The 17,083-nt window shown below is 39.2% G+C and overlaps 2 protein-coding genes across 3 annotated transcripts; both read left to right on the forward strand.

The window, feature by feature from the left end:
- Positions 1–4,645: 4,645 nt before the first annotated feature.
- Positions 4,646–8,316, forward strand: LOC112187830 (probable disease resistance protein At5g66900). Its single transcript, XM_024326783.2, has 6 exons — positions 4,646–4,755; positions 4,864–5,487; positions 6,045–6,448; positions 6,609–6,970; positions 7,110–7,318; positions 7,454–8,316. Coding segments are annotated over exons 1-6 (2,430 nt in total). The 5' UTR covers positions 4,646–4,754; the 3' UTR covers positions 8,284–8,316.
- A 1,287-nt stretch (positions 8,317–9,603) lies between these two features.
- On the forward strand, positions 9,604–13,226 carry LOC112187828 (probable disease resistance protein At5g66900). Of its 2 annotated transcripts, XM_024326780.2 has the most exons (6): positions 9,604–10,294; positions 10,505–10,914; positions 11,138–11,499; positions 11,635–11,846; positions 11,983–12,849; positions 12,989–13,226. In XM_024326780.2, the coding sequence occupies exons 1-5, from the start codon at positions 9,637–9,639 to the stop codon at positions 12,825–12,827; spliced, it is 2,487 nt and encodes an 828-aa protein (XP_024182548.1). In that variant the 5' UTR covers positions 9,604–9,636; the 3' UTR covers positions 12,828–12,849; positions 12,989–13,226. The 2 variants fall into 2 exon arrangements, with proteins under 2 accessions (XP_024182548.1, XP_024182549.1); XM_024326781.2 differs by having other exon boundaries at positions 11,983–13,025.
- Positions 13,227–17,083: the final 3,857 nt, after the last annotated feature.

A 17,083-nucleotide genomic window follows, 5' to 3' on the forward strand; every position in this document is an offset into this window, starting at 1 on the left:
CATCATCTAAAGACTTATCATTGGGTTTTCAGTTCATCTAATAGTTATTAACTTGGATAACTCCTCTGGTGATTAGAAGTTTAAAACTCCTAGAAGACTTGTGTATCTACATCCCTAGAAGACTTCTACTTGTTATGTCTTATCAATATGTAAACCACTTGTCGGCCATACACATATATGGTTGATAACTCCAATTATCTTCACCATTGTCTAAACTCTTCTGTTTAGTGTTTAATTATCGAAAGGAGGATCATCCGTATATGTTATTTTGAACAAAACAAAGAAAAAGTTTACAAAAAAAAAAAAAAGGGCCAATGGCCTGTCTCCACACAGGCAATGCTCCTAAGTCTTTTTCTTTTTTCCTGGACATTGATTTCTTCCTGAGTGGAAGTAGCTCAACCAGCGCTAGAAGGAATCCTTCTACATGATAGAGGCAGAAGCTGGGAAAATTGATAAATGTCTTTGTTGGGGTGCGGTCCTTCTACTCCATTGAGATGTATGAAGGCGGGCCCCCTTCCCGCGTTTGCTCCTTTATTTAGATTCTTTCTATTTTTGAATTCCCCGGTCCTCCCTTTCTATTCCTCGGGGAGCGGATGGTGGGAGCATGGGGGTACGAATCAGATGATGACTATGCTTCGGGTGGCATAGTTGCTCATCTTGTTACAACACAACGAGTGACTTTTCAACAGATCCAATGATACAATGTCCAACATAACTAACGACTAAATTTTACCCCAACCCCCAATGGCTTCAAAAAGTGGGAGAAGCGAGGTCTCACAGTCAAGCAGGCTTATACATTACGCTCAACAGCGGAATCTTAGCTTAAGCATACCTTTGCACGAGATCAAGAAAGCTGCTTGTCGTTGCTTATTTACTTTTAGTAAGACTAAGCAAAATTCGATGCATGGTTGCTTGCAAGAGCTTCTATATGTTCTTTGCTGGAGGAGGGACGAAGTGACTACTATATAATATAGTAGGAACGAACGGAAAGAGTGCAATAGGCATTCTCGGCAGCCACCTTTTAGTTATGCGTGAAATATTAGGCCCTTATGGTATCTCGCACACATTCCGACGATTGGCCCCCTACCTGCCAGCACAGCGCGCGAATATATAGGGCGAGCGAAGCGCGAAGAGTATGCCCCTAAGTCGGTAGGTCTAGTTCAAAAGCCACTTTAGTTGATGTGTCCCAATCAATGCGCTCGGTAATGATGTTGTTATCACTGATACGACCCCATACCCCTATAATAATGTAGAGTAAGGGGTGGTCACTCACAATTCTGGGAAGAAGTGGCCCAGCCCCAAGGGAAAATCCCATTTCATTTAAAAAGCCCAGCCAATGAAGCAATAGACACCCGGCATAACCTTTCTTCCGTACCGCTAGGGATGCTTAACGCCGCTTCGCCAACTGGCGTTACCTGTGCTTTCATGTCTCTCAATGTGGTCAGCACTGGGTGTTTCCGAGCAGCGAAGCTTACACCCATTCGTATTAGTTTTGAATTTCCTTTAGTAAGCGCCCTCTTATAAGCGAGTATGACGTAAGCCTTGAACCTGAAGTGCTCTTTCTTCCTTGGTAGGTTAGCCGTTGACGAGACTTAGTTTAGGGCAATTTTTTTTTTCCTATTATAGCAAGACCGGCGGAAGCAAGAGATGACCTGTTCCACGATGCATTGGTGTTCCTTTTGAAATCTAGTGGAGAAGTCCGTTCTGTAGAGGTTTGTTTTCCCAACGTGAGCTTTACTTTGCGACGAGAGCGGCACGGAAGAGTTTGACCCAATGCTTTATTTCTGTCCTACTTGATCCTGATATTTTAGAAAATTTTCACGTGTTATTACAGTATGTATATAAGCAATAACCCTGACGAAGATGAAAGAGAGGAGAAGAGAGATTGAAGAGTAACCTTTTTGTGTTCCTTTAGGGACTCAGTAGATGCAGGATGTGCAACAGAGCGTAAGCAATGATCTGAAGAAGCAAAAGAATCAACATAAGCTGATTCAACTCAATCAACTAATGATTCAACTGCCTTTACAAAGAGGCCCATCCTTGGAACTCCACAGCAAAATGGAGTAGCTGAATGTATGAATAGGACTCCGCAGGGCCGGTCCTGACATTTTGGAGGTCTGAGATGAACATTCATATGATTTTTTTCCTATAATAAATGAACTCAAATACACTAGTAGCAATGAAAAAAAATGGAACACAAAAATCTATATTGTATTCTTAAATTAGAAAGGACATTGGTAGAAATGAAAAAAAAAAGTGTTTAATACCAAAAGAAACCTGAAGAGAGAGAGAGAGAGAGAGAGAGAGAGAGTATAAAATGAAACTATTTTGTAGCAATGAGAAAAAGAAAGTGCTTAATACAAAAGAAACCAGAAAAAGAAAAAGAATGAAAAAAAGAAAGGAGGACATAACATGGAACAAAAAAATCTATATTGTATTCTTAAATTAGAAAGGACATTGGTAGAAATGAAAAAAAAAAGTGTTTAATACCAAAAGAAACCAGAAAGAGAGAGAGAGAGAGAGAGAGAGAGTATAAAATGAAACTATTTTGTAGCAATGAGAAAAAGAAAGTGCTTAATACAAAAGAAACCAGAAAAAGAAAAAGAATGAAAAAAAGAAAGGAGGACAGAACATAAAGTGCAGCAGTTTTGCCTCGAACCTGGGTGGCATTCTAAGCCACACTACACAATTACAGCTGCTCTAGAATAGCAGCTTGCTATTGTGGTGGAAAAGAATATATGTATGTATATATATATATATATATATATATATATATATAAATACTTATTGAACTACAAATATACATAAAAAATAAAAGCTATCAGAGGCCCGCCGGAGACCGGTGATCTGAGGCAGCGGTGAGGCTGCAGCCCTCAGGGCTGGCTCTGGGACTCCGAATGAGCCCGTAAGGATAGATGCAGGTTTGCCAAAGATGTTTTCGAGCAACTTTATTTCAGAACCTTACTAGGTTGCGCCAATTCATACTTCTAATTTTACATATTCACCCATTCGAGCGTAAACCTTTCTCATAGTTTCTCCATCCATGCTTGGTCTCAGGCCAGGTCGGTTATCAGGCCCAAACCGAGTTCGAACTGATCCAATTGGGAATCCCATTTGTGACACCGAACACCATATTGTTGCTGGATTGGGTCCAATAATCAGGCCGGTCAGTTTCGTTTTTATTATGGGCCCAAATTTTTCATTTTCAAGCCAAATGTGAATCCTTACTTCTGCTTACTCTTAGAGTCAATTTTCAGCCCATAATGACTTTTTTCAGTTCATTTTCAGCCCAAGTGCTTAAGATTACAAACATTATTCAAATCCAAGCATTTAAACTTGCAAAATAATGCATGATAATCTAAGATTTCAGTCATAACATGATACATCATAACTCAGCACATCTGCAAATGCATCATATCATCATTTCAAACCTGCCAAATGTATCATCCTAACAGTACAAACCTGCAGCAAATCTAAGCATTTCAAACCTACAAATGATCAAATCTAAGCAATTCAAACCTGCAAATTATCAAACCTAGCAATTCAAACCGTATTTCTATCCATCCGTATACATACAAATTAATGTGTTAATATGATTAAACATTTTTGCTTTCTTGCCAAGTCATTTCTTATCATGATTTGGCATAACAGAGTGGTGACGAGGTCCTAAATCGCCATCATCTTTAGAAAAGCTTTTCTGTCATGCCAACCTTTTCAAATTAAGTGTCTTACAATAGAAGTGAGAGCGTCCTCACTACAGTGCAAATTTACGATCCAAATTGTACATCTTTTAGGTTGATTTTGCAACATCATTCTTATAAAATTCATCTAAAGGTTTAAAATAACCTTAAAAGTGTTAAGGTTCGGCCAATTAGATCATGATATAAGAATGAGGAAAAGTATTTGTTACTTCATCCTAGTCTCAAGTTTGAAACTTGTTTTGGTTTACAACTCAAAGACAAATTTACTTCAATCGTAAGAATTAATCCACAGAATTATGGAGTCTCATACAGGGTGCTCCTGGTGTAATTTTCCTTGCACCATATGGTTCCCTAAAATAAAATATCTGTAAAGGCCCACTTTTATTTATTTTAATGAATTAATAAATCAATAACTGTAGGCAAGATACCAGCACATAAGGTTCTCTCCAAGCTGTTTTCTATTGAAATATTGGTTGTTTCATTGTGCATAAAGAAACAGACTATTCCCTTTCAAAGAAACAGACTATTTATTTAGGAAGAAGAAAATAATTAATTGGCTTTAATACAGTTATTACACAAAATTTTCTGTATCTTTCACGGGGTTTAAGCATCGTTCTCTTCACTGTATAGTAGTACTCAAGAAGGATTATAATTTATAAGCGCTAGGGTGGGATAAATGAATCTCCAAAGTTCAAACTTGACTGGATTGCGACTCTCATTTAAAGAAAAAAGAACAAATAAAATAGCGGGAAACATTGGGCCAAGTATTTATTCCAATAATTGGGCCTAACAACGCAGCTCAAATGCGAGCTTCCAGGTACTAACGTAAACGCGGCCCGAGTACTTTACGTAGAATATGCCACGAGCCCCGATAGGTAATTTCCTCACGACGCGTTTCCTTTCAATTTATTTATTCAGAACAAATCGACCGGTAGAGAGGGAGATTTCAGATTTCAAACAACGCAACACTCTTTGCTCACTGCGCAAGAAATATATCCCTTGCTATCTAAGAAAGCATTTGATTGTGAATTTTATCCCGTATCATCACCAACAAGTAAGAGTAAAGCAATAAGATTACTGTTCCCTGTTTCCAAATGCGATTAACTCTTTTAAATTTTTTTCTGTAATTTTGCTGATTTTGGTGTCTCTTGTGTAATGGCAGTGGCATTGATCGGAGGAACGGGTTTGCCAGTAACATTTTGGACGCTGTGTGATTCTGTTAAGCAAATGAAGGATATACTGATGTTCAAACCCCAACTAAGGGATATCAAATCCACTTTGGACTCTTTGGAACCACTGATCAAAGAGATGGCAGAGTGTGAGAAGGAATTGGATGGTCAAGACGAGGAGCTAGAGAATCTTAGAGTGGAAATGGAGGGAGGAGTGGAGCTTATTCGCAAGTGCTCGAAAGCGAGCAGGTTCAAGCAGTATAAGTACGGCAGCAGGCTTGTTGAATTCAGCAAGTCACTTCAGAGGCTGTTGGGGATATTGAAAGTGCAGGGGATAAGGGATGTGAAGAAGGCATTGGTTTCGGTGAGAAATATCGAGAGTGTGGTGCACAGAATTGAAGGAAATTGTGTGATACAGAACAATCAGTCTGAACAAATTGCAGGGTGGTGTGCTGTGCCCGAGCCTCCAACGATTACGGTTGGATTGGATGTGCCTTTGTGGGAATTGAAGAAGAAGCTTTTTACTGACGGAGTATCGATGGTGATAATTACTGCTCCTGGAGGATGTGGAAAAACTACATTGGCAACAAAGTTTTGCATGGATGCAGAAGTCAAAGGTATTGTATGTAATGATAATAATGTCTTTTTTCGCTTTCAATTAGTAAACTTTCAGTTCCTAATTGAAGAATTGCTCTGTTATGAAACGTGATATTATTTTTATAAGTGACATGTTAGATCATTATCTATTTCAGCTATAACTTGAGCTAGAATGTTATGCCTTCTTGTACTGAAAGTTCTGTCAAGCTTTTTATTTCAATATGACTAAGCGACAATAGTTTCAAAGAGACACAAGTCTTACTCTGCATACTTCTGTGTAAAGCCTTCCTCGTTGCTGATACAATAGCCATATAGGAAAAGTAACATATTATTCAATATCTGATTGGTAGGAATTATTACCTTTGAACAGTAACCAAGCACTTTTTTTTTACTTTAAGATAGGGTGTGCCTTTTTTAAGAAAACTGACTTCCTATTTGCATATATTAGGCCTCCATTTGAGTTTAGACATTCATTTTCAAGACTTTACCATCTGTGTATGTTTTTTTCATTTTACAACTGCAGACAAATTTCAAATATTAACTCCGAGTGATACTTTCTTATCTTTTGTTTGGATAGATAAATTCAAGAGCAATGTCTTCTTTGTTACTGTTTCAAAGAAGCCCAACTTATACCTAATTGTACAAGAGCTATATCATGGAACGGGTGCCCAGGTCCCCGATTTCCAAAATGAAGCAACTGCAGTTAGCTGGCTGCAGCAATTTCTGAAGCAAACAGGACAAAATCCTATGTTGTTGGTCCTGGATGATGTCTGGGCAGGATCGGAATTCATTCTTGAGAAGTTTGATGAATTAAAGATGTCAGATTACAAGATATTGGTGACATCAAGGTCTGCTTTTCCAAGATTTGGTTCTCCATATTATTTAGACTGTTTGAACAACGAAGATGCAATGGCACTTTTTCACCATACAGCATCCTTAGGTGATAGGAGCTCTTATATTTCAGAAGATCTTCAGAGAAAGGTGATTTTCTTAGTCTGCAATACAAAACATATATGCTTATTAATAAAGGAAAGGATGAAGAGATGCTACATTCACTTTCCATGCCAAGCATTCATGCATATATGGAGTAAATAATGATTGCCTGAAATAGTAATTGACAATGATGAATTCTGCTTCGCAGATAGTAGAACGTTGTATGGGATTTCCACTTGCAATTACAGTTGTCGGAAGATCACTTTGCGGGCAGCCAATAGAGATTTGGCAAAAAAGAGTACTGGAATGGTCTAGAGGTTGTTCTGTTCTTGAGTCAGAACATGATTTGCTTGATTGCCTCCAAAGAAGCTTAGATGCTTTGGATGAAGAGAAGTCTCTTATCAGGGAATGCTTCATAGACCTTGGTTTATTTCCTGAAGATAAAAGAATCTCAGCTACTGTCCTCGTTGATATGTGGGCAGAGTTATATGGCATAAATGAGGACATTTCGTCCATTGTGAACCTCTATGAACTTGCCTCTCGGAGTTTGGTTAATCTGGTACTCACAAGGTATGCAGGCTTTAATTTCACTTGTGTGATTTTGTCACTCCAGTTTTTCCTTTATGTCAATGGGTATCTGCTTCTCATAATTTTCTACCGCAATATGTTGAAGAAATTTCTTAAGGAATTTAGTTTTGATTATAACCAGGAATGACAAGGATAGTGATGGCTATTACACTGAACACTTTGTTACACAGCATGACATGCTTAGGGAGTTGGCTATCCTGCAGATTAGTCGGGAACCACTACAACAGAGAATGAGACTTATGATTGACATAAGTGGAGACAACTTTCCTATGTGGTGGAAAGAACAAAAGTATCAATCCCTCATAGCTCGCCTTGTATCTATCTCAACAGGTTGTTACATCTCTTCCTTAGCAAATAATTCACATGAACACATATGCACATGCAATGCTCATACACTCAAATCTCAACAGTATTCTGCACATGTAATTTCTTTCCAGCTTACATCATATACCGTAATAATTGCAGACGAAGAGTTCTCATCTAAATGGCAAAACTTGCCACTACCAGAAGCAGAGATTTTGATTTTGAACTTTCAGACCAAGTATTATGCCTTACCTGAGTTTGTGGAGGAAATGAATAAACTGAAGACTCTAGTACTCACAAGTTCAGGTATCGGTCCTGCTGAGTTGAATAACTTTCAACTAGTTGATTCGAAACCAAATCTAAAGAGAATCAGACTAGAACGAATTTCATTTCCTTCAATAAGCAGGTATCCTATACAGTTGAAAAGTTTGAAAAAGATTTCTCTATTCATGTGTAGCGTTGGCCAAGGTTTTGGTAACGGTTCCATACATATATCAGAGGCGTTTCCAAATCTTGTTGAAATGAATATTGATTACTGCAATGATTTGGTGGAGTTGCCTGCCGATCTCTGTGACCTTATTCAACTGAAGAAGCTCAGTGTCACCAATTCTCATAAGCTCTCTGTCTTACCTGAAGACATTGGAAATCTAGTAAATTTAGAGCTGCTGAGGCTTAGGTGTTGTACAGACTTGTCAGAGTTACCCGGCTCGATTAGGAACCTCAAGAACTTAAACTTGCTTGACATATCGAATTGCTTTAGCCTTAAGGAATTGCCTGAAGACATTGGAGAAATGTGCAGTTTAGAGAAGCTCAACATGAGACAGTGCTCGAGATTGAATGAGTTGCCTTCATCAGTTGTGGATCTTGAAAAGTTAATGGAAGTGACATGTGATGAAGAGACAGAAATCTTATGGGAGCCTTTCTTGCCGTATCTCAGTAACATACACATAAAGGTTTTGAAAGAAGATATCAACCTGAATTGGCTCCACTAGTCTTATTTCTGATACCTTTCTTTTTTCAAATTAATAAATGTGGCAGCAATGCTGGTATGATTCGTCTCAAAGGAACCCTAATAAGCTGAACTTTCCGGGCATATCCAGTGATTAAGGAACTGCCGATGACATTGGAGATATGTGCATCCAGGGAAGCTCAATATCAAACAGTGCACATGTTGTGAATCTTGAACAGTTAAAAGGAACTGATTTGTGGTGATGAAGATAAGAAAGTTTGTGGGAACCTTTTCTCAAAATTATACGCATATCAGTCAGTGAAAGAAGATATCAAACTTTCTGACTAAAACGGAGAAAAAAATAAAAAAAAGGAGATATCAACCTGAATTGGCCCCTTAAGGTTCGTTCTTGAGAATAGTCTTCTCCTCAAATGATTTCGGGTTTTGTTTTTTTCTTTTTGGGATCCGAAATAGCTTTATTCATCATTAGATTTCAGGTAATAGCAGCTCAAAAGGAACTGCCCTCAACTACTTCAATTACAAGGGAAACTCAGCAAGTAAATCATAAATCCAAGGGGGACCTATCTCCTTGCAGTACACCGAGGTTACCATGGAGAGAGGTCGCCTAGCCAGCCCATGTGCAGCTTGGTGTTTGTGTGGGTGTGTGTGTACGCGCTTGTTTTTTTTTCTTTTCCCTCCCTGTTATGTAAATTGTACTGTATAATGCAAACTGCATTCGATTCTGCACTGTAATAACAGTGGAGACGTGGAGTAAAGTGTGTACAACATCAAGTCTCACTTGTTACTTTCCAAAGGGAAATTTCAGTGAAGGCTAAATCTTATAGTGGTCGAAATTAAAAAATGGGACTTTGTTAGTCGTCATCTAGGAAATAGTAGGTCATGTAATTTCCTTTGGGAAACCCATGAGTGTGAACATGAACGATAAGAGTTTTAATTCTTCATCGGTCGTTCATTCCAAGTCTTCAATGATAAAGATTAAAGAATGGAATGAGAACAAACCTCGCGGTCTTTTCTTTTAAGTCAAGTCTTTGTCCTCTTCTGAAACTAGAAAGTCTTCTGCAAGAGTCGGTGACTACGCTTTCTTTTCATTACCGGGAAAGTTCCATCGACGCGGTAGCTCTCAAAATAATGGTTGTGGTGGTTATCGTCAATGATTGTATATACTTTGTTTATGAGGACCCAGAAAGCAAGATAACATTTAGTACTTGCACACTACTGCCTTGTCTTCAATCTCTAGGTTTTGTTGTCTTTTTTCTTTTTTCAAATGGCACCACTGTTTAAGTGTTTTGGATCCAGTACTTAAGTTGAGAGTCTCTGTGTTTTAACCAAAACCCTATTTTCAGAGTTGGGTGGTGTTTGTAGACTTGTAGTTATTATGGAAGTGGTTATTACTGCAGTTACCACAATTGTAGGGGCTGCTCTAGGAGCAGCGTTCCAGCAGCTCTTTGATGGTGTAATAAAGGCAAACAGAAAAGCTACAAAGTTTAATTCCGTCTTCGGGGATCTCAATCTCACGCTCCAGTCTTATCAAGAATTGGTTAAAGATATAGAACAAGTTGAAAATTTTCAACCATTGCAGGGCCTAGATGGTTTCAAAACGAAGATGGAGGAGGGCATACAGCTTGTTGACAAGTGCTCCAATATTCATCCCTTGCAGTTGAAGATCAATTTCTTCAAAAAGAAGAAATACGTTGGAAAACTTCGTGCATTGGATGGATCTCTTAAACAACTCTTCCTCATATTGAAATGGCAAGTAGACAACAATCTGAGGAACAGGGTAAGCGATTTGCAGAGGTCGGTGGACCGAATTGATAGGAACGTGGTGGCGCAAAACCGGACTGAAAATCAAATTAGAGGTTGGTGCGTGGTACCTAATCCTCCGTCATTTACTGTTGGATTGGATGAGCCTTTGAAGGATTTGAAGATGACGTTTCTAAATGATGATCAAGTGTCAATGCTTGTGCTCACTGCTCCTGGAGGATGCGGGAAAACCACTTTGGCACAGTTGTTCTGTCGAGATGAGGAAGTCAAAGGTAATGTATACCGACAATATGCATTACTTTTTTTTGTTCTAATTGATAGTATTAATTTCTGCCTAATTGAAGAGTATTAAACTAGTGGTAATTCGAAATTTAACATGATTTGTTATTTGCATTACTTTGTTATAGAAAAAATATTCATTATATCTTTCGTACAAATGCAGATAGATTAAATGACAGTTCTTTGACATTTTATTTGGCCAGAAAAATTCAAGAAGAATATTTTCTTTGTCACTGTTTCGGAAAAGCCCAACTTGGACCGTATTGTAGCAGAACTGTACCAGAGCACTGGATCCCAAGTACCTGCGTTCCAGAATGAAGCAAATGCACTCTGCTGGCTGCAAGAATTTTTGATAGAAACAGGACAAAATCCTCTACTTTTGGTCTTGGATGATGTTTGGGATGGCTCTTCAGAATCCCTGCTGCTTGATAAGTGTCATGAATTCAAAAATCCAAATTACAAGATTTTGGTGACTTCCAGATTTTATTTTCAAAGATTTCGACCTTCATATAAATTACGTCCACTAAATGATAAAGATGCATTGTCCCTTTTTCGTGATACAACATCATTGGAAGATAGCGAGTTTGTTATACCAACAGTTCTGGTGACAAAGGTGATTACTCAATTTGCATATCAAACATATCTGCTTTTTTTTTTTTGAAAGGAGCATATCTGCTTATTTAGGTCTCATGAAAAGGTTTGCTTACCTTTTTCTTACAGTATACATATACATGAGTAAACACTTCCACATTACTACATCAACTTGCAAATACTCATACCTATGTTTCCTTATGAAATTAGACTGAATTGATGTTTTTGGGACAATTGTACTGCAGACTGTAAAGCTCTGTCAAGGATTTCCACTAGCCATTTCAGTGATCGGAAAAGACCTTTGCAACCAACCTGCCGAGATCTGGGAAAGAAGAGTGATAGAATTGTCTAAAGGTTCTTCCATTCTTGATTCTGAGAAATTTTTGCTTAATAGACTACAGAGCAGCCTAGATGCCTTGGGTAAAGGACTGGCTCTAGTCAAGGAATGTTTCATAGACCTTGGTTCATTTCCTGAAGACCGAAGAATCCCAGCTGCTACCCTCATTGATATGTGGTCAGAGTTGTATGGCCTAGATTTGGATTACTTGTCCATTGCTTTCCTGCACGATCTCAGCAGCCGCAGTCTAGCCAATCTCATAGTCATAAGGTATGCATTCAGGTTTTTGATCTCTACACCTTTTCCTTCACATTTCTGACTTTCTTCTCCTAAAAATTAGTTTGACATTGCAATATTGTATATATGATAGAGAAAACCTTCTTTAAACAACTTGATCATAACTAGGAATGCAAAGGAGGATGCGAATGGCTACTATAATGAACACTTTGTTACCCAGCATGACATACTTAGGAGCCTGGCTATCCATCAGACAGGTCATGACCCAACAGGACATAGCAAAAGGTTGAATATAGACATACGCAAAGATGATATTCCTAATTGGTGGTCAGAACATAAGCAGAAACCCAAGAAGACTCGCTTATTATCCATCTCAACCGGTAATTGTTTAATCTCTCCTCTTCTTACCAAATGCATAGATATGCAGCAAACAAACATATTAAACCCTGAACCCTACACCCTAATGTCAGCCATTAAAATCTCCCCTGCTCACATAATATAACATATTGTTTGCAGATGGGGCGTTTTCATCAAAATGGCACAACATGCATCTGCCGAAAGCTGAGGTTCTGGTTTTGAATTTTCAGACAAAGAACTATGCCTTTCCCAAATTCAGGAAGATGTCGAAGTCGTTGAAGGTTCTAATAGTCACAAATTATGGTGTCATACCAGCTGAAGTGAGTAACTTTACATCATTGGGTTCTTTGTCTGAGCTGAAGAGGATAAGATTAGAGCGCATTTCAGTTCCTTCCATTACCAAGAACTCCATACAGTTGAATAGTCTACAAAAGATATCTTTATTCATGTGTAACATCAGGCGAGCTTTTAGCAACGGTTCCTTCAAATTTTTTAAGGCATTCCCGAGCCTTAAAGAAATCAACATTGACTATTGCAATGATATGATGGAATTGCCTGCTGACATCCGTCTTCTAATCCATCTAAAGAAGCTCAGTATCACCAACTGTCATAAGCTATCTGCCTTGCCTGAAATGATTGGAGAGCTAGTCAATTTAGAAGTTTTGAGGTTAAGGTCCTGCACAGACTTGTCAGAGTTGCCAAGTTCAGTTAGGAAACTTGAAAAACTAAAGGTTCTTGACATATCCAATTGCTACAGCATTAAGGAGTTGCCTGAACACATTGGTGAAATGTGCTGCTTAGAAAAGCTCAACATGAGGCAGTGCTCGAGATTGCAAGAGCTGCCTGAATCAATTTTGGATCTTGAAACGTTAACTGATGTGATATGTGATGAGGAGACAAAAGGGTTATGGGAACCTTACTTGCCCCTTCTCAGCAACCACATACAGATAAGGTTGGTCAAAGAGGAAATCAACCTAGATTGGCTTCAAATGCTCCACTCTTGAGAGCTTTCATTCCTCTATACACGTATGTGTGCTCAATTTCTTCCCGGTTTTCCTTCTGTCGTTCGTTTCTTTGTTTTCTTTGCTTTTGTAAAACAACATGAGATATCATGGGTGTTGTGAAATCTGTGGAGAAAGTCTTTGAATTTTCACCATTTTTACAGGATACATGAAATGGCGCTCCAGAAGGTTCATTCTTGAGTCTTGTTCTTTTCTCAAATAAATATTGGAGCTGTAAATCTAGAATATGTGTCTGGCCCAAACACGAGGTAGTTGAAATAGGATTTATATTAGAGATATTCTGGGAGAATCTTAGGAGATATTCAATCAATGTACGATTATGTTTCCATATACAACTTTATCTCTATGCTTGTAATTCTCTATATAAAGAGGCCCCTATTATCAATGAAAGTACGACTCAATTCTCTCCCAATTCAGTTTTCCTTAAACACGTTATCAGCACGAAGCCCTAACCCTAAAACAAATAGCCAAACCCTGATTCAAGAAGCTAAAAATCTTGAATCCGAATACAAAACCTTGAAGCTTTTTCTGCCTCCACCTCACACCTTGAAGAACTTGATCCCAAGAGTCCAGAATAGGCGGCCCCACCCCAAGAACCGGCCGGAAACCTACCGAACCGGCCACCGGAAGCTCCATACAACTCGCAACATATATTCCACCGGTTCACCACCTTTTGAACCTCCGATTGCTACCAAATTTTACCCACAGTAGCATCTCGACCTCAGAATTCAGGAACCGGAAGCAGAACAAAAAAAAACGGTCTAAATGTTGTTGAACCGGCCTTCAGAAAACCCGACAGAAGAGAAAGAAAAGAAGGGAAAAAAAAAAAAAAAAGGGGAGAAGAAGCTTGGCCCAGAAAGAAAGAAGAAGAAGCCCAGCCCAAAGAAGAAAAGCCCACAAGCCCACAGACCTGACCCGACCCACTAACACACCTGACCCACCGCCACGTCAGCATTAGTGCCACGTCAGCCCTCCGGTCAACGACTTTTCGGCCACTTTTCCGGCGACTTTTTCTGACCACTTTTTCAGGTCAAATTTCCGGCGACCTATTTCGAGGTATTTTTTACTAAACGTTCCCGTTTTTTAGAGTTTTTTTAATTCAATTTCTCTTCTTTTTCGGGGACTTGCAACATCCCTTCTTCTACCCCCCTTTCTTCATCATAGGGGGGGACCTAATTAAGCCGAACTGTGGGGGTTCCTGCTCACTCCAAGCTTGGAGCTTGTTGAGATCTCCAAACTTAGAGTTTGTAGAGAATTTATGATAGACCACTTACGTCATTGTTTCAATCTAATCCAATACCTCTTGGAATTAAATTTCTTGGAAGCAATTACGCTCAGAAATTCCTAATTTCTTGGGAGCGATTACGCTCAGAAATTTTATATGTTTTTGTGGTAGCCTTTTACGCTCTGAAACTAATCCTAATTTCTTGTTCTCTTTTAGGATGAGTAACCTGAAAAAATTGGACTTTGCTCCATTGGGAACAACTGGCTCTGGATATCACAGGTGGGTTCGTGATGTCCGCCAGCATTTCAAGGCCGATAGAATCCTAGATATGATTCTCGAGCCTAGCCAGGACGTGCTAACTGTTAAGCAAGCTCAAGTTTTGGAAGCCAATAGAGCAGCTTTAGAGGTAAATAAGGCGAAAGCCATCATCCTAATGACTCGTCATATGGATGATCCGCTCCAGTACGAGTGTATGAATGAAGAAGACCCCAGAAGGCTGTGGGTCTCACTCGATGAAAGATTTGGCAACGTACATGACTCCCTGCTTCCTGACCTAGAAGTGAGATGGCATAGCCTCTACTTCTGTAATTTCAAGTCAGTTATTGACTACAACTCGGAAGCACTTCGCATTAAATCCTTAATGGAATTCTGTGGTAAAGAGATCACAAATGCGATACTGATTAAGAAGACTCTCTCTACCTTCCTCGTCTCTGCATTGATGGTTGCTAAGAACTATTGAATCGATGTTACTACAAGACAAATCACAAGGTTTCATGAGCTCATTGGAGCTATGAATGTTGCTGAAAAGCATGACAACATCCTTGTGAAGAACTATAATTTGAGATCCATGGGAACAGAGCATATTCCGGAATCTAATTATTGTCGCGCCCCAAAAAGAGGGCGCCAAGAGCGAAACCCTAATCTTAGAAATACATTTGGACGTTCTGGTCCATATAATCGCTCTACTTGGGAAGGTAATCGTCAAAATAAGCAAACACGAAACCGAAGAGGTCAACGTGGAAAGAGAGAAGGAGGAAATGCCTCTGGCCATGTTGGTGGCACCACCAATACTAAGAGTCATCTAAATGACGCTTTCAAAGCGCCTCAATCAATGGAGTTTGAGCAAAGAGATGTACGTTCTCGATGTGGAGTGTCTAATCATTGGGCACACATTTGTAGAGCTCGTGAAGAAATTGTCATCGCCTACAAAGCATATTGTGAAGCAAGAGAAGCTCACTATGTAGAACAAGAAGATCAATAAGATGATCTAAAGTGAAGGGTTAAAGACTAGAAATCTGGCTAGGATCAATAGATCGCCAATTCTGTTTAAGTCTTTATTTTTCCAAGAGATGTAATAGGCAATTGCCATATATTTTTGTAGTAAATGCCAATGGTTTAGTTTTTCTTCAAAGTAGGCTCACTCAAAGTAAGTGTGATGTCTAGGAAGGTTTTGAGATTAGTGGTACTTAAGCGAGCCTTGCTTCACCGACATCTCTCTACTCACCTGGTCACATTTATTTTGGAATTACCAAAAGAAGTTAGACGACTACCATTGTTTTGCATTAGCTATCATTTTGCTTCACCGACATCTCTCTACTCACCTAGTCACATTTATTTTGGAATTACCAAAAGAAGTTAGACGACTACCATTGTTTTGTATTAGCTATCATTTTGGATTAGATTTTCTTTGGTCAAAGAGACAATGATGTAACTCCGTTGGCTTATGAATAAAATTTCGAGTTCTTTTCATTATGACTCCATTTTGATTCTGAGCATATGACTTTTGTGACTATGATAGCTGGGCCATCAGTATTAATTCAAGGACATGGAATAGCCCAAGTTCCACTTGCCAAATGGCACCTTAATTACTGTCACAGAAACTCTCTACGCTCGTAAGGCCAATCGCACCTATGAATAGCCAACGGATTCCATGCGAAAAATGCATGTAGAGAACGGAAATGAGTTCCTTTGCAATACCTCTAATGATTGCGAACAAAGGCGCATCTTAGAGAAGTTTATGTGTCTCTCTAGTGGATCCTATGTCACTATTTGAGCTATTAATCCAATAAAGTTATGAGAGAAGATCTCTTGGATTTAGACACATATTGGCTTTGTCATGACAGGATAGATCATCATAGTCATGATATGATGATCTATCTACTAAAGACTTCACATGGACGTCATTTATTTTGAGCGAAACGAAGCATGAATCAAAAGTTGATTTCTGGACTAAGCGTGACCGACGCAGCTACCTAGGGCACTGCCTCCGTCCACCACCAGCCTAGGGCTGGCACAGTCCCTATCCATGACGCCATGGATGGCGTCCGTCATGGTGATGGCGCCCTAGGTGATGCTGCAATCACCAACTTGCTTCAAATAGCGTTTCAGACGCTCACGCCCAACCAAAATTCTCATTGGTTGCTTCTAAAGCCTCTCGCTCGTTTTACAAAGCCCGTTCCTTAGGGAAATAAGGACTGAGACCATTTTATGCAAAGGATATGAAAATACTCATTATGTTCTTACATAGAATCCATGGGGATTTTATGGACTGATTAAACCAATTTGCGGACGTTTAAATATCTCATGATATTGGTTGATACGCAAACACGCTGGTCACGTATTTTGCCATTGTACACTTGTAATGCTGCTTATACTTCACTCCTCGCAAATATCATATGACAACGAGCTCACTCCCCGAATCATCCTATTCCGTCAATTAGACTTGACGATGCTAGCGAGTTTACATCGAAGTCTTTCGATGGTTATTGAATTGGGACTGATGTTGGACATCACATTCCCATGAACACACCCAAATGGTCTCGCGGAAATGTCTACGATGGTAGTTTGGACATTGGTAATACGCATCAATCTCCTTATATCCGCTTGAGGTGATGCAATATCGCATGTAGCTATGCTAATTCGTCTACGACCTACCGCCACTCATTCTACCTTTGCATTACAACTAGTGACTGGGTACAAGTATCGTACTTATGCATCTTTAAGTGTGCCATTT

The sequence above is a fragment of the Rosa chinensis genome, chromosome 2, assembly GCF_002994745.2.
Source record: "Rosa chinensis cultivar Old Blush chromosome 2, RchiOBHm-V2, whole genome shotgun sequence".
NCBI lineage: Eukaryota > Viridiplantae > Streptophyta > Magnoliopsida > Rosales > Rosaceae > Rosa > Rosa chinensis.

Coding starts and splice junctions, on each gene's coding strand:
- LOC112187830 (XM_024326783.2), top strand. Junction 5,488..6,044: donor CATGGATGCAGAAGTCAAAG/GTATTGTATGTA, acceptor TTGTTTGGATAG/ATAAATTCAAGAGCAATGTC. Junction 6,971..7,109: donor GTTAATCTGGTACTCACAAG/GTATGCAGGCTT, acceptor GATTATAACCAG/GAATGACAAGGATAGTGATG.
- LOC112187828 (XM_024326780.2), top strand. CDS start 9,637: ATGGAAGTGGTTATTACTGCAGTTACCACAATTGTAGGGGCTGCTCTA. Junction 10,295..10,504: donor TCGAGATGAGGAAGTCAAAG/GTAATGTATACC, acceptor TTATTTGGCCAG/AAAAATTCAAGAAGAATATT. Junction 11,847..11,982: donor CTTATTATCCATCTCAACCG/GTAATTGTTTAA, acceptor TATTGTTTGCAG/ATGGGGCGTTTTCATCAAAA.